Raw genomic sequence first — 25,099 nt, 5'->3', positions numbered from 1 at the left:
GACAAATAAACAATTTAAATCTGACCTAAGCAGGTACTCGAAAATATCTAAACATATTTCTTGGATAATAGTGTGAATTTTTAGTACTTGCTTAAAAGGTACTTAAAAGTACTTGCTTTGTCTAGTACAGGGTCGTCCAATCTGTGACCCATGGGCCACATATAGATCTCAAGCCCAGGCAATCCAGATATACTTGTACTTCTTACTTGTCTGTTTGGCCTCGAGATTTGGAAAGGGCTGCCCTTAGCCCTGTTGCGTCATTGGTGGGCAAGTCTTAAAACAGGACACCAAGACCTGTTAGTATCAGGAACCCAAAATATATGCATATTAGTGGGAAGGTGGGTTTTAACTTTATATGTGACCCTCAGAGCTCCATGGTATGCACCTGCCCGGCCCAAGAGGCCATAAAGTTTAGAGACCCCAGTCTAGTATATGTCAGGCCCACTTAAACACAGAAATAATGTTCCACACTTTCCAGCAGAGGGAGCTCTCAGGCTGTGAGCTGCTTTCACTTTGTTAATTGCAAACAATTTTACAACACCAAGTTATAGTCCAGCAATTTTATTTTAAATTCACAAGCTTTCGGAGGCTTCCTCCTTCCTCAGGTGAATGTTGTGAAAAATATTTTCCACAACATTCACCTGAGGAAGGAGGAAGCCTCCGAAAGCTTGTGAATTTAAAATAAAATTGCTGGACTATAACTTGGTGTTGTAAAATTGTTTACAATTGTCAACCCCAGTCCATCACCGGCATCTCCACATCTTCACTTTGTTAGGATGATAATGACTGGATATAATTTCCCAGTTTCAAGAAGCAGCATCGTGTGCGACAGAATTACAATACATTGTTACACAATTTAATTGTTGTAATTATTTAGTACTATTCAAATTGACATTCGACACAATTTACATTTCAATCCTTTTCCTGGTTACCTCATTTCCTCATCTAAGCATAATAGTCGCTTATATTACAAAAAATTGAATCAATTCTGCAATGTAATTTAGTTTCCACTGTGCCAAATTCACCCTGCTTATGATCCAAAGCAAATTTGGTAACAACTGCACACACATATGGTTTCCACATGGGATCCCCCACTCCCTTTGCCCCACCATTTTCGGCTGTGCCTTCAGCCGTCTTGACCCTACGCTCTGGAATTCCCTCCCTAATCCTCTCTGCCTCTTCACTTTCCTCTCCACCTTTAAGACCTTTGTTAAAACCCTATCATTCGACCAAGCTTTTGGTCGCCTAACTAATATCTCATTCTTCGGCTCGGCATCAATTTTGGTCTGGTTACACTGCTGTGAAGCGCCTTGGGATGTTTTTCTGTGTTAAAGGTGCAAGTTGTTGTTGTTGCTGGGATGTCGGAGAGGATGCATAGAGGTCAGCAATGTCAAAATCACATTGTTACCATGTACGTGTGCCTGAGGTCAGGAGCAAATCACAGGCCCAACACCAAGTGTTGTTGGCGGATGCTGATTACCTTTGTCACTGCTGGAGCTTTGCCCCCAGAAGAAGGAAATGAAACCGCCTCACTGGGTGATATTCTCTTCTTCCATAGGGCTGTGCACTGCCTTCTTTATATTGCAATGCTGCCACTGGAAGCAGACCTTTTAAAAGAAATGGACTAATAAATGAGGCATACCTATATTTAATGAAACAGTTTCTGCAATCTTAAACGCAGTCTATTTCCAACAACAAAAATAAAGTTATCTCTTTAAAGCTGATCGAGTGAGCAATTGTTTGCATTTATCTGCATAAGCTCATTTTTATCATCATCGAACTTTTCGTAAACATTTTTTCCTATTCCTCCTTCCCATTCCTAAAAAAATCCTCCACAGCGCCCTCCTACATCGAATTAGAAAGATTAACCACATCTGTGTGGGATCTTGGTTGATTTGTCAAGAAACATAAACATTGTGGAAATAGGCCCAACCCTGGATCCACAAAATGTTCCTCCCTCCTTAAGAGAGCCCAGCTGAGATTTGTGAAACACACCTTCTGTGGGAAGATAATGTGAATCTCATTTTGCTGTATCTGAAAATATGTCGTAACAGGATTAAAATATTCTTAGCAACTCAATTGCTTTTCTCTTACACAGATGGTTGTGAGTTTGAGACCATTGTGTCACTCCAGTTCACCCATCACAGTCAGAATATTTTTTAAATTTTTAACCAAGCCATTAGATGGAATGACTATTAGAAGCAGAGTCCACCTGATGGGGGAAGATGAGTGGTTTCCTCTTCAGGCTCAACATTAGCATGGTTTAGGCCCCCAAATGAGACTTGCAGGCATATGAATTGTTGGAGCATTTTCCTGATGAGTCGACAATCCTCCCTCCTGGCTGCCAATGTAAGAAAGTCCAGATCCCTCCTACTCTCACTATCATAAGAACATAAGAACAGAAGAAATAGGAGCAGGAATAGGCCAATCGGCCCCTCGAGCCTGCTCTGCCATCAATAAGATCATGGCTGATCTGATCCTAACCTCAAATCTAAATTCAAGTCCAATTTCCTGCCCGCTCCCCGTAACCCCTAATTCCCTTTACTTCTAGGAAACTGTCTATTTCTGTTTTAAATTTATTTAATGATGTAGCTTCCACAGCTTCCTGGGGCAGCAGATTCCACAGACCCACTACCCTCTGAGTGAAGAAGTTTCTCCTCATCTCAGTTTTGAAAGAGCAGCCCCTTATTCTAAGATTATGCCCCCTAGTTCTAGTTTCACCCATCCTTGGGAACATCCTTACCGCATCCACCCGATCAAGCCCCTTCATAATCTTATATGTTTCAATAAGATCGCCTCTCATTCTTCTGAACTCCAATGAGTAGAGTCCCAATCTACTCAACCTCTCCTCATATGTCCGCCCCCTCATCCCCGGGATTAACCGAGTGAACCTTCTTTGTACTGCCTCGAGAGCAAGTATGTCTTTTCTTAAGTATGGACACCAAAACTGTATGCAGTATTCCAGGTGCAGTCTCACCAATACCTTATATAACTGCAACAATACCTCCCTGTTTTTATATTCTATCCTCCTAGCAATAAAAGCCAACATTCCGTTGGCCTTCTTGATCACCTGCTGCACCTGCATACTAACTTTTTGATTTTCTTGCACTAGGACCCCCAGATCCCTTTGTACTGCAGTACTTTCCAGTTTCTCGCCATTAAGATAATAACTTGCTCTCTGATTTTTCCTGCCAAAGTGCATAACCTCACATTTTCCAATATTGTATTGCATCTGCCAAATCTCCGCCCACTCACCCAGCCTGTCTACATCCCCTTGTAGGTTTTTTATGTCCTCCTCACTCTCTACTTTCCCTCCCATCTTTGTATCATCTGCAAACTTTGATATGTTACACTCGGTCCCCTCCTCCAAATCGTTAATATAGATTGTAAAGAGTTGGGGACCCCTGCGGAACACCATTGGCTACTGGTTGCCAGTCCGAGAATGAACCATTTATTCCAACTCTCTGCTTCCTGTTAGATAACCAATCCTCCACCCATGCCAGAATATTACCCCTAATCCAGTGATTCTTTATCTTGAGCAATAATCTTTTATGAGGCACCTTGTCGAATGCCTTCTGGAAGTCTAAATACACTACGTCCACTGGTTCCCCTTTATCCACCCTGTACGTTATGCCCTCAAAGAACTCAAGCAAATTTGTCAGACATGACTTCCCCTTCATAAAGCCATACTGATTTTGTCCTATTAAATTATGTTTATCCAAATGTTCCGCTACTGTCTCCTTAATAATAGACTCCAAAATTTTACCCACCACATATGTTAGGCTAACTGGTCTATAATTTCCAGCCTTCTGCCTACTACCCTTTTTAAATAAGGGTGTTACATTAGCAGTTTTCCAATCTGCCGGGACCTTTGCTGAGTCCAGAGAATTTTGGAAAATTATTACCAAAGCACCCACAATCCCTACTGCCACTTCCCTCAAGACTGTAAGCTATCAGGTCCAGGGGATTTATCTGCCTTGAGTCCCATTAATTTACTGAGTACCAATTCCTTAGTGATTTTAATCGTATTTAGCTCCTTCCCCCCACCCCCAGAGCCCCCTGTCTGTCCAGTGTTGGGATATTCGTAGTGTCCTCTACCGTAAAGACTGAAACAAAATATTTGTTCAGCATTTTTGCCATCTCCATGTTTCCCACCATTAATTTCCCGGTCTCATCCTCTAAGGGACCTACGTTTGCCTGAGCCACCCTTTTTCTTTTTATATAACTATAGAAACTCTTGCTATCTGTTTTTATATTTTTTGCTAATTTATTTTCATAATCTCTCTTCCCTTTCTTAATCAATCCTTTAGTTACTTTTTACTGTCTTTTGAAGACTTCCCAATCTTCTACCCTCCCACTAACTTTGGCTATCTTATATGTCCTTGTTTTTAGTCGGATACTATCCTTAATTTCTTTACTTAGCCATGGATGGCTGTCATTTCTTTTACACCCTTTTTTCCTCAGTGGAATATATATTTTTTGAAAGTTGTAAAATAACTCCTTAAATGAACACCACTGCTCATGTACCGTCTTACCCTTTAATCTATTTTCCCAGTCCACTTTAATCAATTCCGCTCTCATACCATCATCACTATCACAGCACAATAGATTTAGGGAACACTGGTAAGACAGGGAAGGGACTTGGATGCAAATGGGGCAAGTGGGATTGACTCAAAGGCTTAAAGGCCATCAAACATATGGAGGAGATCAGAAAAATGATGAGACTAGAGAAGCACAGAGGCATGGAGTGAGGGAAGAGGAATTGGAGTTAGAAAGGAGAAGAAAGGGGAGGATCTCCATACAGCAGGTGGAAGAGGAAAATAACAATTATCTTGCATCAATATCAGTTTCTTTCTCAATGAATTGGATTCATAGACTGCTTCCTATAACTTGCCACCTAAGAGTAAATACAGTGCAGCATCTAGATGGCAATTTATTTGTTGCGAAAAATCAAAAATACAAAATGGTGCCCCATGTAAATTGAATTGACCAGCTAGGACAGCCATTAAAATGACGTTGGATTAGGGAGAAGTTTGCATTCAAGAAAACTCAATACACCCAGGCGATGGAGGTTACCAGGAGGCAAGAGGCTCTTGTAAATGAGGAAAATTCATAAATGTAACTTTGTCATAATTTCACTGGCGAGATTCTAATTCTAATGACACTGAAAGCATTAGAAAACGCAAAGAAAAAATGAAATGCAATTACTGATGATTTAGAGTGTTTGGGTAGTAGGGCCATACAGGCCAGTCAACGTGTAGATTTCCAATGTGGTTGCATGCTAAGTGTGCCAAACCTGCCAGTGTAGAAGTGTGAATGTACCCATGCTTTCTCGTGGTACAGGTACAGGAAGAGGATGAGTTCAAGTTGCCCGATAGTCCGGAGAGATCTATGTGCCATTGGGATAGAAATTTTGGTTTCACCTTTGCAAAGATTTGCAAGGGGTCGATTTTAACTGTGCCCGCCAAGCGGTGGATGGGTGGCAGTGGTTCAGCTGCCCGTTTAACACCTCAGCTGAAGTTCCTTTTTATTGAAGTGACTGGGGTTGATTTTAACTGTTCCTGCAGACGGGGAGCAAGCGGCGGTGGGTCAGTCGCCCGCTTTACACCCCACTTGTTTTATTCCTTTCTACTGTGTCATGCTCATGTACATACATTCCCATTCTTAGATGCTACTGCAACAGGAGGCTAACTTTGATTCCTGGGATTGGATTAATTGGGAAGTAATAAAAACAGAAAATGGTGGTACAAACAGAAAATTATTTTGAGCAGATTATCCAACAGGACGGTTGTAATTTTGAGACATGAAACTATCTTTCAGTAGCGGAAGGGTTAATTAATGCATCCTGAATAATCATTGCGCCCCCTTATAACATCCCAATGAAAGCCAGTCTGGACAGATGCTTTCTTCACTGTTCGAGTTGCTTTTCTTCTGCATCTCATTTGACCTAAGTTGAACCATGGAAATTAAACAACAAACTCTAATTTACCATGGATGAACATTTAATGTCTGGAGCAAATCCAATTTAAGGACAATACTTCGTAACTAGTTCTGACATTGCAATTGACTCTGCTTTGGGTCTGCATTAAACCTGTTGTCATCGATTCTGCATGGGTGACTTCAGTTTTTAAACTCCATGCCATGCCAGTCTGCAACACTCGGTCGTGGACAGCTCCTCGCTCTGGAAGACTAGCAAGTTTTGGGCAGACCAAAGGGCATCTTTCACCGAGTTGATGGTCTTCTAGCAGCAGTTGATCTTTGTCTCGGTGAGCAAACTTCTAATGCCCGCAGTGCCTTATATGTAAATGCGTGTGGCGGCAATTCTAGAATTAGTCATGTCATTAACAAAAATAGATGGAACTGTCTGAATAATGGTTGGATCAAATGGTGGGGCAGATTTCCTTTTTCTTTAAAATCCAGCTCAGCCAAACAGGTTGAGGATCCCTCCTGCTCTGGTAGCCGTCTGGCAGGCTCAAGTCTACCAATTTCTTGATGTAGCCGTGACTTAGAATAATAGAAATTTCAGGACAGAGGGAACCCATTCAGCCCATCATGCCCATGCCAGTTCTAGTACCACACTTGAACTATCCACTTGAATCCCATTCCCCTGCTTATCCCCCATATCCTGTAATATTTTACATCCACCTGTGTTTACCTACATAACAATAGTAAGTGCAATTTAAAGTAATATGTGAAATTCACTTTGAGATTTCTTAGAGATGTGATAAGGCACTATATAAATGAAAGTTCTCTCTTTTCTTTTCTACAAAAGACTTTACTCTGAAAAAGGGTTACACCAAAAGTATTAATTTGTCTTTTATCTTTCCAGACATTGACTGACCTGCTGTATATTTCCAGCATTTTTTGTTTTGTTTTACACCAAAAGGCTTCATTTTGGAGAATATTTTCTGTATCTGGTTCTTTGCCTTCTTTGATCCAATGCTCAATTTCAGTTAATAAAAATATCCATTCTGATTTAAGTTTCTTTCCCATGGCAATTTTGCTAATTATTTTATTTCTTCAGCAGGATTAGGAATGAGAAACTTTGTATCACAAACGTATCATCTGACTATTACGATTTGTTGAAAAAAGTACACCACTAATTTGGGAACTCAGTAATAGGGACAATGTTTTTTTAAATTTGTCTTATGTTTCTTTATTAGGTTAATGCTTTTGACCAGATTTTTCTCTTTCAAGCTGTACTTTGCTTTGATGTAAAAGAATGTTGGCTTTACATCAATGCAAACTCTGTATTATAACTCAAGAGTGAAGCCGGCCACATCGAATTCTGGCAAGTGGGGTGAGTCATAAGAACATAAGAAATAGGAGCAGGAGTAGGCCACATGGTCCCTCGAGTCTGCTCTGCCATTCAATCAGATCATGGCTGATCTTCGACCTCAACTCCACTTTTCTGCCCGATCCCCATATCCCTTGATTCCCCTAGAGTCCAAAAATCTATTGATCTCAGTCTTAAATATATTCAATGACTCAGCATCCATAGCCCTCTGGGGTAAAGAATTCAAAAGATTCACAACCCTCTGAGTGAAGAAATTCCTCCTCATCTCAGTCTTAAATGGCCGACTCCTTATCCTGCGACTATGCCCCCTAGATTCTCCAGCCATGGGAAACAACCTCTCAGCATCTACCCGGTCAAGCCCCCTCATAATCTGACATGTTTCAATTAGATCACCTCTCATTCTTCTGAACTCCAGACAGTATAGGCCCATTCTACTCAACCTCGCCTCATAGCACAACCCTCTCGTCTCAGAAATTAATCTAGTGAACCTTCGCTGCACTGCCTTTATGGCAAGTATATCCTAAACTTTGAGGAGGTAGTTTCACACCACTTTAGATATACACTAGCTGCTGCATAACTGACATGGAAATGAAAGCTATGTGACTGTTAAGGACCACAGACGAAATGAGGTTGAGCAAACTTCTACTTTTTTTATTTCAAAAACATACTTTATTCATAAAATCTGCAAGGTACATACAGTACAATCCAAATATCACAATTCAAACAATACAGGTCATACAATCTGTGAGGTACATACAGTACAATCCATAAGATCATAATTCAAATAGCACAATACAGATCATACATGATGAATACAGTCCATGACACTCTAAGGTGCCTCATTCTACTTACAGTAAAGATTACAGTTACATTACATTCATTACTGTCATTACACATTCAGCCCAAGGGGGTTTTACTCGGATTCTAGTCCCTCGGTATACAATAGCAGGAGGGCCCTCAACTGTGACCTTTGCGGCGATTGCGCCAAGCTTCATTGTGTCCTTCAGCACGTAGGCCTGGACCTTGGAATGCACCAGTCTGCAACACTTGGTCGTGGACAGCTCCTTGCTCTGGAAGACCAGCAAGTTTCGGATAAACCAAAGGGCGTCTTTCACCGAGTTGACGGTCTTCCAGCAGCAGTTGATCTTTGTCTTGGTGAGCAAACTTCTAATTTTTTAAAATTTCAAAATATACTTTTTACATAAAATTTAAAGATACACATAGTTCAATGTAAAAAAACACAGTTCCAAGCAATACAGTTCAAACCAATACAATGCAGATCATATACACTACGATCCCATTATTACAATACAAAACATAATATATGTCTTCAAATATATTCTGTACAATGCAAAGCGGGGTGGCCTTACACAGTGGCCTTTCCCCATAAAGCCTTTGCGTCGCTTCAGTGCGACCCGCAGCACGTACTCCTGGACCTTGGAGTATGCTAGTCGGCAACGCTTGGTCATGGACAGCGCCTTAAGTTGGAAGACCAACAGGTTTTTGGCAGAACAAAGGGCCTCCTTCACCGAGTTGATGGTCTTCCAGCAGCAGTTAATATCTGTCATGGTGTGCGTCCCGGGGAACAGTCCGTGGAGCACAGCGTCCTGTGTTACTGAGCTGTTGGGAATGAACCAGATCAGATACCAACGCATCTCTCTCCACACCTTCTGCACGAAAGGCAGTCCATCAGAAGGTGGACGATGGTCTCGTCCCCGCCATAGCCTCGAGGGCAGCTCGCGGTAGCACTGTGATTCCGTGCGTGCAGGAAAGATCGCACTGGGGGGGCTCTTCTCACCACCATCCAGGATACATCTGGTCAGTTCTGGCGACGAGACGTTCTGCCAAATGGCATCGACCATCTGGTCGGGGAACTGCCCAATCTGGTCCACTCTCTCCTTTCCCTGCAGGTCCCCCAGAATGTTCCGTGTCATTGCCCACAAAACTGACCAAAATTTTGAAATAATTGACACTCATTTTGTGATCTAAGCAAGACAGCGGGAGCTGGGATTGTCACACCAATGTGAAATTGAATGTTCTGCTGAAATTGCTTTTGAGGTACCTGGTCAGGGTAGGTTAGTAGGAGAAGTGTTTGTTGCTTTGCGTTGCCTCTGACATGAGAATGCCTTGATGCTGCCACTGGGTGCAAAGTGAGAAAGTCATTCATCTCTCATTGTGAACACGTATGCAAATGAAATGACAGTGCTGCTGATCAGATGATGCTTAGTATGCTGCGTTGTTCTCGGCATTTTAAATGTTACTCATTGATGGCACAGTAAATATTAGATTAATGGGATCGAGCTAGATGTTAAAGTGGACAAGCCACATCTGAGACTAGTCTGTAATCACCCATCCATTTAATCAGAAAGGATAGCAGCTGTGTTGGATCTATTTGCATAAGAAACAAGCATTATGATAAGAGGCAAAGGTTAAAACTTGCTATGATGTCAACCATAGCACTTATCCTCTTTCTAAACGAAGTTACCAATGAAATTGGCTGCAAATTTTGTCTAGAAAGGTGGGCCACAATGGCCATCCCATGTGTCTCTAATTAACTGTGCACACTGGTTCTGACTACTTTATTTATTGTTCAAATGAATCATTTTATTTTGCATAATTCCTTCTGAGACTTGCCCAAAATGTTACTCCCCAGCCGTAAGTTTTTAATTCTTTCCATATATGAACAATGCTCCCTTCGACTGGTCTACTCACATTGCAGTGAAGAGTCCACTGGCCTCGTCAAGGTATTTATCATACTACTCGAACAGGTCATGTTCTTCTCAATCACAATATTGAGCCGGGTCTTGCTGGAGCGACGTACAACATTAGACTTTTCCCTACACCCTTCAGCTCGAAGTTTGTTTTGCTCCATAACGTGCTGGAAGTGCGAGCTGATAACCTTTTTAAGATATGCTGCTATAAAGCTGGACGTTATGTTGTGGGATCCTGTCATTCCATTTCACAATTTAATAATTATTTTTCTTACTCATACATGCACTTCAACATTCTTACTTCACAACCCTGCAAATGTTTATCAAAATATCAGGAAACTCAGACCTTAAATCGACTATTTTTGATAAGTTTTGACAATTCTTAGCCAGGCCACTTTGTGGAATATCTCTGTTACGGTTCAGATTTTTCCCAACATTTTTCTTGTGCAAATTACCTGGTAAAAATTTCCATACGCAGGTCGCATCCCTTACCATCTGAAATCCACATCTTTTACTCTTTGAAAACTGAGTTAGCATAATCCAGATTTTAAAATTCTCAATATGTCTCTTGTTGATCTGGAAAGTGGAAATGCAAGGCCACTTTGTACAGGCTAGAGTTACTAACTGAATTTATTTACCACTACATGATTTACAGAAACAAAGATATAGATGGAATACTATATAGCACAAGCAGTAATTTATATATCCTACAAGTGGGGTGACTGTTTATAAGAGTCCATTGTCTTCCCAGCTCCCTTTGGCAAGTTCTTAAAATGATACAAACTCTTCCTGTAATACATAAGCTAATGGAGTTCTATGCAGCACCAACATTTAGTGGCCAATGGCAAAACTAAAGAACAGCCACCGGGCCTCACATTCGTATAGTGAATTTCTTTGATGTAGAATCAACCCCTTTTGCAGAGTGCCTTTTAGCAGCCAACTTTGAAGAGCTTCCAAAACATACACAATTGACAAGCTACTTGGCCACATTAATCCCAGGAAATCAGACAATGAACTACGTTTTTGAGCAATTGACATCACAAGACACGCCAAATGCAAACAACATTCTTGCCTCACGTCAAATCTAAACACACTTCCTGTAAACAAATTATTAACCAGGACAGCATACAAATTTTCACACTGCAATTTTACATCATCCTCTAAAGAGAGTTAAACAATTCTGCTAATGGATGATGGGGTGTTCAGGCTACTTTGAAATACAAATGGCCAGTCTGCAGAATGCTGCTGTTTTTTTTCTTTATTGAAAGCACAGATTTTCCAATTTGTGACATCCTCATGATATGTAAGTGCTTCATCCAAACAGTGGAAGAATATTATTAATTCACCAGAGAGTAGGGCTGAACAAAAGGCTGCAGAGTGGATTTCCTCTGCTGTCTACTCCCATCTACTCCTATTAACAAAATAACCTGCGCATGTTATAATATCCATATTATATCAATTAAGTGCAAGTGCTCACATCTCTCTCTAAAATGAACAGACAAACTGTACAAAGTAGACTCATTTTACAGTAATCACTGCAAAATGTTACAACTTGAATCTTTCACTGATCACTGAAAACATCAGATTAGAATAAAACTAATTTTTTTTGGCTTGCAAGGAAGAGGCAACAACAGGAATTTATTATGTTGGCGTGGTATCTGACAGCAGTAAAAGGGAACTGAATGTGCTGTGGGCAAATATTCCGGATCTCACGATAGTCTGGCACAACTAGGAATTTCTGCACAGTTCAATGCCCAGAGTGGCAGCAGAATCAGCTAGGAGCCAGGTGCAACAGTGAGGGCCAAATCGAGGAAGACTGGGTCCATGAAGTGGCGAGGAAGGAGGGGTGGGAATGAATAGTGTCAGCCTGGGACAGGAGAAAGAGTGCCAGTGTAAATCGTTGGAGAAGTGGAAGAACAGCTTCAGGGTGAACTGGGGAGATGGGGAGAAGAATGCCAACCTGAACTGGAAGAAAGGAAGGAAGAGTGGTCTCATGAACTAGGAAGGAGAGGGTCAATAAAAAACTTGATTTAGCAACAGATTTAGCAACAAGGGGTGCCAATACATATTCATAATAGACTGCAATTTCACCACAAGAAATTAGGAAAAATTGCTAGATTTTGCAGTACCTTCCATTGCTCAAGACACTGAACATTTCAACCTTTTTGTGCATTTGAAGACAGTGGAAAGGTAAACATGATATCAAGTGTGAAAGATCCACAATACAGTTCAAGGAAGATATTCCTCAGGAGCAAAAGAGAAATTGGCCCCGAATATTAGATTATGTGTGGAGATTGTTGGTCTGAGGCTTAGCATTTTTCTGGAATGCATTATGGAATACACACTTTGTAATGATCTTATTGTTACCATTGTGAAATATTACTGTCTGGGTTTACAAGAATACCAACCATGCTCACACTCAGATGAGTTATTAAATGGACTGATGAACAAGTATTGTAAATTGGTTACTTTTAATGTGTACTCGATAAAATGACAGTGTAGCCTGTTAGTGTGTCAAAATCCTGCACCATAAAGTACTGGACAGCAGGTTGATTGCCAAGATTAATCACACATTAAATTACTGACTAATCATGCTGCTATCAGAATGCTGTCACATATGTCTGTGTCTACTTTCAGAGAAGTATTGGTTAGGTTGGCAGCACAGCCTCATGGATGTGAATGGTGTGGCAGTAGAAGGCCAACAGAAATGCGTATGGGATAAAATGTAAGATGACTTAAAGGGAGTCTAAGCATCTAAACAAAATACATTAATTAAATCTGTGTCTTATTGCCATACCTTAAATCCATCCCATAGGTCAGATCAATAAATAGGTACAATAGTGAAACATTGGACTCTTGGCATTTGCAGTCCAATTTCTCCAGAACCTATTTTTGACAGTCTTAACCAGGTTGTTTGTGGGAGAAAGGGACGCAGGGAGGCAGGAAGGTCGCATTTTGTACTGTTCAACCACGTCTGCTGGTGGCTCAACAAAATATTGACTGTGTTCATCAAGGTTTCTCCAGCTGGACTGTCTCACATTCCTAATTCAGGATTGTATGATGCTGGGGTAGGAGGAAGAAAACAAGAAATAACAGATGGAGGGAGTCAGCTTATGCGACAAATCCCTTTTTGTTTTATAGAATCCCGTGAAAATATATTAAAACGTTCAGTGTTTGAATTATTTTGTTACTGCATTTCTTACTGATTTCAAAGTTATTCCTATCTCAGAGCAGTCATCTCTTCGTTAGATAGTTCTGTTTCTAAGCCAACTTGAAAAAATAGTAATGGTTGGTTGCAGTTGAGTTAACGATACAGACCTGAAATTAACAAGGCCATTATTAGACAAGGGATACTGTGACTCTAAACAGTTGAATTGTAGTAATAAAACTGACTGTAATTAAAAATTTTATGTTGCCTTCCTAAAAATAATGGTACATTCATGAAGTAATCAAATCCAACTGCAACATAATCACTTCAATAACATTTGTCGCTTGGACTGTTTTTAACAGAATGCTAAACCAGTTTGAGATACAGTCTCTTAAAAGACTCAGAAGACACAGCTTTTATCTGAACAGTAGTGCTAGCTTGAAAAACTCCAGAGAGCACAAAGGACTCAGACAATAGCACTGACCACTGACAATAGCAAAGTCTTTGCCAATGCGAGACTCGTGGCTGGAACATCAGGGGGACCATTGAAATACATTTCATCTTAGTAACAACCCCTGTCTGATCACAGGACTTGACAATCGCTTTACAAAAAGAGTTGAGGATAATTTATTAAGCCATATCGCCATTCTGAAGGCAGCTCTTTGTTCTCTCCTTGCCCTTGATAAATGTGACATGTTTAAAGAGCTCTCGGGGTGGCAGGTGCTAAGACTATCCGACTGTCCCCTCCAGAGGATGCGAGTGCTTGCATCACCTGGTCCCAATGTCCCCGGCATCATGGTATAAGAACCCCCTTGTGGGAGGATTGTGGGCAAGGACACCGAGTGCAGATTTTGAACGGCCTGCTACTTTTTTTTTTAATTAGTGATATTTGCTTCTGCAGGTCCCCACATTGTCTGTCTGTAGCAGATGGCTTGCATTCATTGGCTACAACAACCAGCAATCGGGGTATCTGCTGTGTTGCATTGAGACTCCAGTGCAAAGATTTATTCTGATGGCTTTAAATTGGAGGCTTTTTTTTCCTAAATCTATTCAACCGCCGATCATTTCTCCGGGTTTTTCAAAAATACAAATTCAGTTCAGGTAAACACAGATCTGATCAAAGCATTGTGCTGATCCAAGCAAATAATCCCAAGGTATCTAATCACTTCCCCTTCAATCTCATTATACACAAAATCCTGATCAGAGCCCAACACAGAAATGCAAAATCCTGATCCAAGCATATCATTTTGCTCAATTATTCAGAGCTCAGTACACTGAACATTGTCAATCTGTTTCCTCATTTCACCAAAAACAGCAGGGAAGTTTTAGAAATCTGTGTTTTATTTTACAAATTTACACCTTCATGCATAAGGTAGTCTGTATTTTTTTTTAAATAGCAACATTTTCTATGATTTAATGCCAGTTCAGTTCAATGACCAAAATGAGCTCATTTATAAATAATGGAAAATATTCATCCTGTATATATAGTCCATAAAAAGATCCAAATCAATATTGAAGTTTATAGCAAAGAGCTTCAAATAGATGCAGCTTAAACAACTTCAGTATCACACAGCAGAAAAAATGTGGCTGAGACGTTGAGTCCTATGATGTGAGATTGGTCAACTTCAAAAGTGATATGATGGGAGTCTACAGTCCCACAGCTGGCTCCACATCCCAAGTGACCATTTATTAATGAAGAAATTATATATCTTTTACATATTCTATAACTGCTGATTTGGTATAAGCTATTGTATTCTTGTGACAACTTATTCCTTTCAATTATGTTACAATTTTTAATGCATTCCATCCAAACTTATTCTGCATGAAGAATTCAACTATAAATAATACACGCTAGAAAATAAATCAAGTTGAATATTTCTGTATATGGAGCAGATTAGAAACATGGATGTTTCTCTTTTGTAGACATCTACATTATGTTTGGATCAGCTTTCCGTTCACTACTGGCCAGAGATGATTATGTAAACTTGGATGTGTCCCTTTGTTGTTTTTCTCATTTCCACTGAGCTCTGTTAGAACAGTTAGATCTGGGGTTGGGGGGGGAGGGGGTTTCCCTTATCGGTCCTGGGTTTTTCCCCTTTTTGTTTTGCCTCTCCCAGGAGATTACATGGCGGGGTGGGGGGGCGGGGAGAGAAGTGTCTAGTCATGATGCTCCAGGCATCATAAGTGTGGGGCAAGCTTGATGGACCAGCTGGTCTTTTCGTGCCCATCATTTTCGTATGTTCATAACTCACTATTACTACAATGTGTGTGTAGATTTCTTGTATGTGTGTGTTCATACCTAGTTTCAGGTATGAAAGGACAGCACAAAGCATTTTTGCAAATAAGCTACATTATTAAAAGACCATCTCCAAATTGTGAGTATACAAACATCTTCTGTTCCAGCCATACCAGAGGCGTTGCAGCAGTGGAGGGTTAATCAATAGGAGCAAATGAAAACCAATCAATTTGATGAGTTATAGGTTACTATTATAAGATGATACCAACCTAATAATAATTCTGGATAAGCAGAATAAAGGTTGTTTTCCATTAGGTTCTAGGGTAATTATACTGAACATTTGCTGCAAAGTGATTTCTGCGCATAAGGTAGCAAGAGTTGCATTAAAACTGCTGGGCTGAACCATGTCAATTCAGCTTTTGGCATCAGGTGTGAGAACACCTGCAAAAAGCCCAGGTGATCCTTCAACCTGATGTTAGAAAAGAGAAAGTTGTTCGTTGCTAGCAGCAGTCAGATGCTGGTGGCAAGAATTCTGCACAGGAGTTTAAGTTCATAAGTTTTACAGCTCTGCTTTCCTCTGACTAGAGAACTATGCAAGCAGAGCAGTCTAACTCAGCATTGCCACTAATACTGCTCTAAATGCAGAGATTGATGTCAAACAGTATCTGCTGTATAACTGTAGCGTAAGATTTTTTTTATATTCGTACTTATGTATCTCTACCAATAGCACTCGTGTTTGACATTCACAAATGAGCTCCCAACCTCCATATAATAAGTGAGAATATAAGCAAGGACATTTCTAAACACATAAATCATTGTTTCAGGTGTTGATTTCTGTGTCATGGCTTGATTATGTTTGAAACACCTCATCATTATATTTCTCAGGGATGTTGTTGATAATCAATGTTACAAAACACTGCACTAACATGGACAACAGGAAAAGCTATTGCCAACTTTTCCTTCAGATCTGTAGTGTAATGAAATGGAAATGTCATTGCCCCGGGAGGATGGAAAGGAGTGGTCCTTGTGATTTTGCTTTTAAAAAGGGCTGACTCTTTACCAGTAGTGCTGTCAGTATTCATTACAGCAGTACTGTTAGATTGCAGTTATACTGTGCTACTAGTGTGATGACTGGTAACTGTAAAGTATGAACAGCAATCAGCAACACCAGATTATAATCTGGGCCATGTCACACTACTCCCTCAGTAGCTATTTTTTAATGTTAGTAGGTAAGAATGTTTGTTGTCTCATAGCATTTAAAGGCCTTTGTTCAGGAGATCAGGCAGCCCACCTCAGTGCTTTTTTATTAAACCCAACTACACAGCATAGGAGTTATACACCATACCTTTTGCCTTAACATGAAAGTAGCAGTAAGATTGCAACCTGCAGCTGTTATTCAAGCATTTAAACACCCTGGTATTTATACTGAAACTTATATGTTAAATTTCTTCAATTGGTTTATTGGAAGAGTGATAGCAGTCTTACATTGCATCACCATGTTGGATACACAATGTTTCTGATGAGATATTATGTTTACATCAAGAACTTCATTTATCAAAATCAAAGGCACCAACACAACATGTTTGTTTTCAATTTTCAACTGGTAACTTTTAAATAGTTCTGCTAATAACTCTTGATCCACTAGGGGATTATTTTGGGAGCAACACTGATGACATTCATGGAGTTATGTGGAAGGGGTGGGGGGGAACTAAAATGATTTCAAAAGTTAATTTTCTGAATCAGAGGCAATTTAAAATAAGAGGTATGTAATAAACCCTAATTAGTATTAAATCAATATAATCTCATTGGCTGCTGAGCAGTAATGATCCCCAACCTGTTTCAAAAACTAAAGGTAATTTGAATTTCAAAATGAAATAATCTACTCAACGATCCACTAATAGGTATAATGTCAGAATGAACTGGTTCTATACTGAAACAGTGGACCTCAGGTTAATTAAAGCATTCTGCTATTGTGTCATGCCTTGATTACTTCCTGGTCCCCTTTCATTTAGGATCTTTGTATTTATGTAATACAAATAAATTGCAAGGTTTTAAATTTATGCAAAAATAAACCAGATCATTTATTTAAAATGGTCTCCCTAGTAAAAAAAGTTAAGGCAAGTCATTTCAAGTCTAAGTACCCTTTTAACGGTGCGGTAAGTCTTAATTACTGCCAAACAACCCCTCTGGCACTGACAATTAACTTTTACAGGTGTGGAGTCTCATTTCTTCTGATTTTAATTATTGTTGGACATTTAAAAAAATTAACATTTTTTTTTACTTTTTTTACTTTTATCTCTGTCTCTTAATTCAATCTTTCTTACCCTTTCTTTATTTCACTTTCTGTACCTGATTTGACATTGAATTCACGATTCTAACTTACACTTCTTGGTTCTGACTCTGTGCTGTTATTAACGATTCTTCAATTTGATTTGTTAAGGAGATACACAGTTGCGTGCCCTGTTCACATAGATCCAAGATGCCCTGTAGAGGGCACAACGTTGTTTGGCTGTCCCTTTGACAGTATCTTGCCATGCAAAAGCTCATAGAAAGCCTATGGGCAAGTGCAAGACTACAAACGAATGGTGCCGTTCGTTCACCGCTCACAGCAAAATATGGCCCAATATTTTTATTGGTACTGTTTTATATTGTGTTTAGAACACAACCAGATTCATTTAAAAGAATTGACTCGCATTAGGGTCTCCCTAAGTCACTTCTGTTCTGTGTGTCAGAGAGATCATTATCTCCCTGTGCTACCAGGACAATGGCAATCCCATCCCTTGTGCAAAATAATGGGTAGCCATACTAATAGAACCTCACAACAGTTCCTCTTCCCTCCATTGCATAAATTCCCAACATAAACATAACATAACCCAAAGCAAATGTAACTTTTTCGGAATCGGAACTTAAAATTCTAAACTTTCAACAATGGAAAACGACAGATCCCATTGAAGATGATTATCCACCAAGTGGATACAATGTCAGAATGCACTTGTGGATTTATTGCACATACTTTATTCAGTCATGTCCACTCACTGGATAAGTATCCAAGAGCAGCAGGCACATGGGAACAACACCACCTGCACGTTCCCCTCCAAGTCACACACCATCCCGACTTGGAAATATATCGCCGTTCCTTCATTGTCGCTGGGTCAAAATCCTGGAACTCCCTTCCTAACAGCACTGTGGGAGAACCGTCACCACACGGACTGCAGCGGTTCAAGAAGGCGGCTCACCACCACCTTCTCAAGGGCAATTAGGGATGGGCAATAAATGCTGTGTTTTCTCTATTTTATATTGTGGCCTATGAAAGACCATTCTTTCAAAATTATCATATTGCTCTATACAGTACATTAGAGAAAAAAGGTAAAATTATACTATTAACAAGAAATATTTGTACACATTTTATCACAACATAAAGAAAGAACTTTCATTTAAATGGCACCTCTCACAACCTCAGGACAACCCAAAGGGCTTCACAGCTAATTGAGTACTTTTGAAGTGTAGTCGCTGTAGGAAAACACTGCAGCCAATTTGCACATAGCAAAGTCCCATCAACAATAATGAGATAAATGACCAAATAATTTGTTTCTTAGTAATGTTGGTTGAGAGATAAATACTGACCAGGACTACGAGCGAACTTTGCTGCTCTTCTTCGCATAGCACCATGGGATCTTTTGCGTCCACCTGAGAGAGCAGATGGGGCCTTGGTTTAATGTGTCATCCAAAAGATGCCGCCCAGAATTTCCTGGATCAGTGTAAATTGAAATTTACGTCAGTTTCTATGTCGATCCCGCCAACCGATACTTGGCCAATATTTCCCGCCAATCTTATTAGTATATGCAGAACATAAAAACTGGTGTAAACAAGCTGAAATTAGCATAAACAATCAGGGCCCAAGGAAAGCACTGAACTGACACCATGCTCCTTCTTAAAGTTCCTCTTTATCAATGAAAATTGAAGTTTTGAAGCCATCAAACCATCATTTATGCACATAAGACACAGCATTTTTAAGAAAATGCAATTGTGGAGGCTTTCTGAGCCATAAAAATGCATTCAAAAATATAGAAAATACAGAGCAGGTCTTAGTAAGATTTTTTTTTAAATTGCCAAAAAAAAAATCACTGTAAAACTCCATAAATAGTGACTTTGGTCCCTGCTGCGCCTAACAAAATTTTGCCTTAAATCTACGCCAGCAGAAAATTAGGATACATGCAGAAAATTAGCATAAATGCAGAAAATTCCCATTATTATTTACATGGGGGGCAGAGCTATGCTAAAGAGCAGCAGTGGGTGGAGGTTGAAGAATTGGCACAAAAGAGCAAGGAAATTCAGGCGTAGTGTAAAAAACCAACATAAGTGACTTACGCCTGAATTTCCTCAAACTTTTGCGCTGAAAATCGGCATTTTGCCATACTTGTGCTGTTGTTTTAGTGCAGGTTTCCGAGAATCTCCAACAATACAACACTTGCTGCACTGGAGCGTCAGCTTAGATAATGAGTTCAGGTCCTACAGTTGAACCTACAACCATTTTAACTCCAGAGGCATCAGTGCTACCAGTGAGCTAAAGCTGATACCTTAAAGTTGTACCCTCAAAGTGATCCTCCCACCACTGATAGATAACATCCATTGAATACAGTGGGAGCAGAGTAATAATCTGACTTTTAAATGTAAGACTATTGAGTACCATTTTACAATCCCAGAGCATCAATAAGATTATAAAATGCTTTACTTCTTGCTGTGCAGTTACTGAGGTTATTTGAAAGAACCACTCGATACTTGTGGGTTATGCAGTTTCATCACTCCTCAATTATTTTCGAAGTTCAGTGTTTCCCTAATCCTGCACCTATTGTAAGAACAGAGAGAAATGAAAGAACTTCAGCTGGGATAGAATGTCGATAGAGTTTATTGTTCATTTGTCTTCAGAGTCCATTAGATCTCATTCTTACTACAATTCACAGGCATTTTAAAATCTAAACTGGGCATTATCTAACAACTATAGGGTAAGCACTTATTTAGTTTTGAATTGTCAGGGGGTGACCACCCAGTAATTCTGAGGGGTGCAAACAGAACAGTAAAAGTACCTTGGATTTATTAAAAAAAAGGCTGTGCAAGTGTATGAAAGTGGTCCAATTAATACAACCTCTTTTTAAATGCCTCATTTCCATCCAGTTTTGGACTGAGCAAAAGGTGACTCTTTACACTGTGGAAACTGAGTTTCTGAGATTTGTGAGCTACTGAACCAGGGCTCCTGGGCCACATGTCACTCGTAGTTTGGGCACCCCAGCATTAAGGTTTGTACCCTAATATTCAAAGAGCCTAATTTGAAGGCATTAGTCATGAAGTAAAAGTAAAGTCATTCCATTACATTTATCACAGGTAAAAATGATTGCAATGAGTTCAAATCAGTGATCATTTCTGTCTTCCCTTCCTTGTACAATCTCCACACTTTTGAAACCCAAGTACATGGTCACCTAATCCTTATTATCTGATTTATCTCACTTTCTTTAATATTCTTTCCAATTTTGCTGTTGTTTTGCACTACTGTTCTGGCTCCTCCCCTAGGTTTCTTCAATAATCAGCTCTGTATTCTCCCTCTTAAAAGTATCCTCATTTGAACTTTCATCCTCACAGCTAGAGTGATCAAATGGGATTGAAAGTTCAGTCAAAAATAAGAAAGTGGATCCAAAAACTTTTCCCCGAGAACATTTATTAGTTTTAATATAGCTTTTACTGTAAACATCTGATTTCATAAAATACCATTTTCATCCGCTTGTAAGCTGAAAGCACTTTGCTTTTTAACGTCCACCAAATGATTTGACAATATTGACATTAAATATGGTGCTCCTCTTCAACGGTCGGCCAACATTTTTCAACCATTCCTTAATCTTGTTCATTTCCCGACCTCGGGGTCATAGGTCTTCTGGTTAACATTGGGCGCCTATTGAACGACTGGTTACTTTTGAAGATTACATTTTCTTCCTTATGTACTGACTGTTCACAGTTATGCTTTCGCAGAATATAACCAGATTGCTGCTGGATATGGCAGAAACCGCATCACTAAGAGTTAGAATCTTTCATTATTATTCACCGTTTTTGTTGGATATAAATCGGATTTGTACATTAAGCATCTTGGTTTCAATAAACAATATTTACAACAGATGCTGCAAATTGTCCGAAACCTTGAATTGCGGGCAACGGGTGCTCCCAACACAGAAAGGAAGTTAGAGTTACTCTCAATAGGGTAAAATCTCACCTTATTCAAATATTGATCGCCATTCTTTCATTCCATCGCGTTACTCAGTCAACATCATGAGTTTATTGGTAAGAAAATGTCTCCCCCCCCCCCAATTTAATTATATAACAATGAAATTTCATTTTAAAGTTTTCTTTCCCACAAACCCGCCAGCAACATGGTTAAACAGGAATACAAAAACACAAGGAAATTCCTCGAACTCGCCCCTCCCACCATTAAAAAATAAAGGCCCGAAATGGACAATTGGATGAACACATCTATATTTATTTATATATATACACACACACACACACTAAAAGCGGGTCTTGTGAAAGTTGAGTTCGTGTCGCAGCCCCATTCTGTCCGTTTATTTGTCCGGTGAGGGGCAGGTCAGATTTGAGGTGGGGACTGGCAGATGTTGCGGGACAGTTTGACACAAGGTGCAGGGACAAGGCACTCCGCCCCAGTGCCTGTAAGCGCCGCTCAGGTGAATGGGAGAGGACGGCGTAGTGCCTTTCAATAAATCGGGGTGACCGGCCGTAGATCGACTGATGCCCAGGAAACCGACCGGGTGAGGAGTGGAGGAGCATCCATTGGTCAGCGCGGCCATGGGGTGCAGCGGCTGGAGACCAACGTGGGCAGCGGCTGAATGTCCAACTTGCCCACACCTCTGGGAGTGGAAGTGAGTCTGATGCCCTCCATAAACTTCGCTCACCAGCTTCTTCATCTCGTCCAGCGAGCTGGTGAGCATCAGGATGTAATTTCTGGCCAAGAGCAAAGTAGCGATTTTGGACAGTTTTCTAACGGACGGTCCGTGTGCATAAGGCATCACCTCCCGGAGCCCGTCCATGGCCACATTCAGATCTTGCATTCGTTTGCGCTCCCGGCAGTTGACTTTAAGTCTCAGCTCCTGCATCTCGCATTCGGACATCTCTTTTTTAGAATGAGTCTTATTGTCCAAGATCGTCTGTGACCGCTGGTCGCTGCTCTGGTCCTCCTGGTCGCTCAGGAAGTTCTGAAACAGTTGGTTATGTCCTGAGGAGAGGGAGGCGCTTCGTCCAACGTCGTCAATTTCAGGCGAGGATGCCCGGCTGGAAACTGACCCAGCGTCTGAATCCATTTGCAATAGGAAAAATAAATCACTTTAAACTAGCGTTAGGCAGTGGCTGCGATTGAATCTGTACCAAGGATGTGGATTAGAGTGGGTTTTTTTTTTCCCCTCCCATCTCTGTTACAAATCAGTTATTTATACAGAATCCCGCAGGGCATTTAACAAAGGAACAATGAAATATATAATGAGCTTGTTATTCTGACATCCAATCATTAAGGCTGCACAATTTCACTGGTCCGTTTTACACTTAACTGTTCGAATCCCGAAAACTAAAATCATACTTTGAGCCCCAAGTCCGCTCCCATCGAGAAATCAGAAAGGCAGCCTTGAAATCGGACTTTAAAACGAAGCACTGGATTATTGTTGGAATTATATAAAATTCAATTGGAAAGATCTGCAGCCTGCCTTTGTAACTGAGGAATAAATCTCAGTGAAGAAAAGTTTCAGTTGCACAAAAATAGAGAAGAAAACAGAAAAAAAAAACATGTTGCATTTATAGCAGGTATATGCCAGCAAAACCACGGGCAACTCCAGATGCAAATGATACAGTCGCCGTGGACCCGTCTAGTAGCTGCTTTCCAATGTTAAATAGAAAACTAAAACAGATGATTAAACACCTCTCTGACGAGGAATTCTGGACTGTAAAATTGCTATTTTGGGGTATATTTTAGAAACATAATCAGGTGGAAAATGTGCACATCTGAATTGTCAATTAAAGTTCCCGCCCCCGCCCGCCAATACTCACATCTGCTTACACCTTCCTGAATGACCAGGACTTTTATATCAGTATTTTCTGACGCAATAGAAATTGCCTCTTATTTCAACACCGTTTAGTTGAAGGAATTTTTCCTTAAAGTGGCCATTTATAAAATAACCTTTTGTTTGTGTTGGATAAACTCTTGTTTAGAACATGCCTCCCCGCCCCTCACTACTCTTTACTTCTTTACAATTTAACCACTTTAGTTTCCTAATTTGAAGTTTTGAATTTGTACTCTATCTACCGAATAATATTTGGTATCTTACACCTGTATCAATAAGGACAGGTCAATAAATGTTTCAAAATACCAGTTTTTGCTTCTTTCTTAATTTATTAGAACCTTTCGAGAAACTCAAATGGTTTCCTTCCCCCCATTGCCTTCTTTGACTGTGTTATCAATTAGTTAATGTCATTCCTCAGATTGATCACACCATGTGGCTTCTGGTGTACCAAATTTTCACTATAAGCCAAAGTGGGGGTAACTTCAGTCAGCCTAGGTCAACCTGAATATGCATCTGTAGCAGTTGCATTGCCTTCTATCCTGATTCAGGTCAGGTTAAAGTGGGGAGCCTGCCTGCTGTTACTCCTCGTGGTATAAAATGGGAGCTATGTATTGGGATGCTTGCATCAGCCTGATGGATGCCCCCTTATTTCCAGTTGGTTTTAAATCCAGGATCAGGCCACCAAGGTTTTTACTCTGAACTTAAGTCCTTTTTATGTTTTCAGATCCACTGAGATTATATTTGGTTCAAGTAGGGCTACACTGAAGACTACTTCAAGAGATGTTAACGTTCTTGCCCGATACATATACTCATTGGGATCCTCAGCTAAAATCATTAGGAAATTTGCACTACCTGTTTACATTAGTCTGATGCAAATCTGCTACTCTACAGCCATTAGATCAAGTGGTGGGGATCCTTCCATTAAAATCTGATTGGAATATATACCGCCGTGTGTTTAGTACCATTTTACATGGTTCTATTGCAAATTCACTGCAAATGCAAATTTGTAGCAAATGCATAAACAGACGGAATAAACTACAATGAACAAACTGCCATTTTTAATCAATATGTCTAGAGGAGTATCAGTTGTACTGTTAAAATGTTATAGTGTGAAGCATATCTAAATCCAATTGAAATGTACATTGCTATTATTTTTAATGTCACTATTTAATCCTGTCGATCAAAGTACATGTATTATACTTTCCCTGTACATTTACCAGCTTTGTCAGCTTTGGCTCAGTGGTAGTACTCTCACCTCTGAGTCAGGAGGTTGTGGGCTCAAGCCCCACTCCAGAGACTTGAGCACCTAATCTAGGTTGGCACTTCAGTGCAGTACTGAGGGAGTGCTGCATCATCAGAGGTGCCGTCTTTCGGATGAGATGTTAAACTGAGGTCCATCTGCCCTCTCAGGTGAAGGTAAAAAATCCCCTGGCACTATTCAAAGAAGAGCAGGGAAGTTCTCCCAGTATTCTGGCTAACATTTATCCCTCAACCAACACCTAAAAACAAAAGATGTAGTCTTTTATTTCATTGCTATTCGTGGGATCTTGCTGTGTGAAGATTGACTGCTGCATTTCCTACATTATATCAGCAACAGCACTT

At 40.2% G+C, this 25,099-nt stretch overlaps 1 protein-coding gene across 1 annotated transcript; it reads right to left on the bottom strand.

Moving 5' to 3' along the window:
• Positions 1 to 21,891: 21,891 nt before the first annotated feature.
• Positions 21,892 to 22,858, bottom strand: LOC137342835 (oligodendrocyte transcription factor 3-like). Its single transcript, XM_068007019.1, has one exon. It carries the CDS (start codon positions 22,745 to 22,747, stop codon positions 21,995 to 21,997), a length of 753 nt encoding a protein of 250 aa, XP_067863120.1. The 5' UTR covers positions 22,748 to 22,858; the 3' UTR covers positions 21,892 to 21,994.
• Positions 22,859 to 25,099: the final 2,241 nt, after the last annotated feature.

This window comes from Heptranchias perlo, chromosome 26 (assembly GCF_035084215.1).
Source record: "Heptranchias perlo isolate sHepPer1 chromosome 26, sHepPer1.hap1, whole genome shotgun sequence".
Taxonomy (NCBI): domain Eukaryota; kingdom Metazoa; phylum Chordata; class Chondrichthyes; order Hexanchiformes; family Hexanchidae; genus Heptranchias; species Heptranchias perlo.
Note: the sequence above shows the minus strand (reverse complement) of the source record. Positions and strands in the feature narration are given on the sequence as shown.

Bases quoted from the DNA above. Each gene is read 5' to 3' on its own strand.
- LOC137342835 (XM_068007019.1), bottom strand. From the start codon at position 22,747: ATGGATTCAGACGCTGGGTCAGTTTCCAGCCGGGCATCCTCGCCTGAA.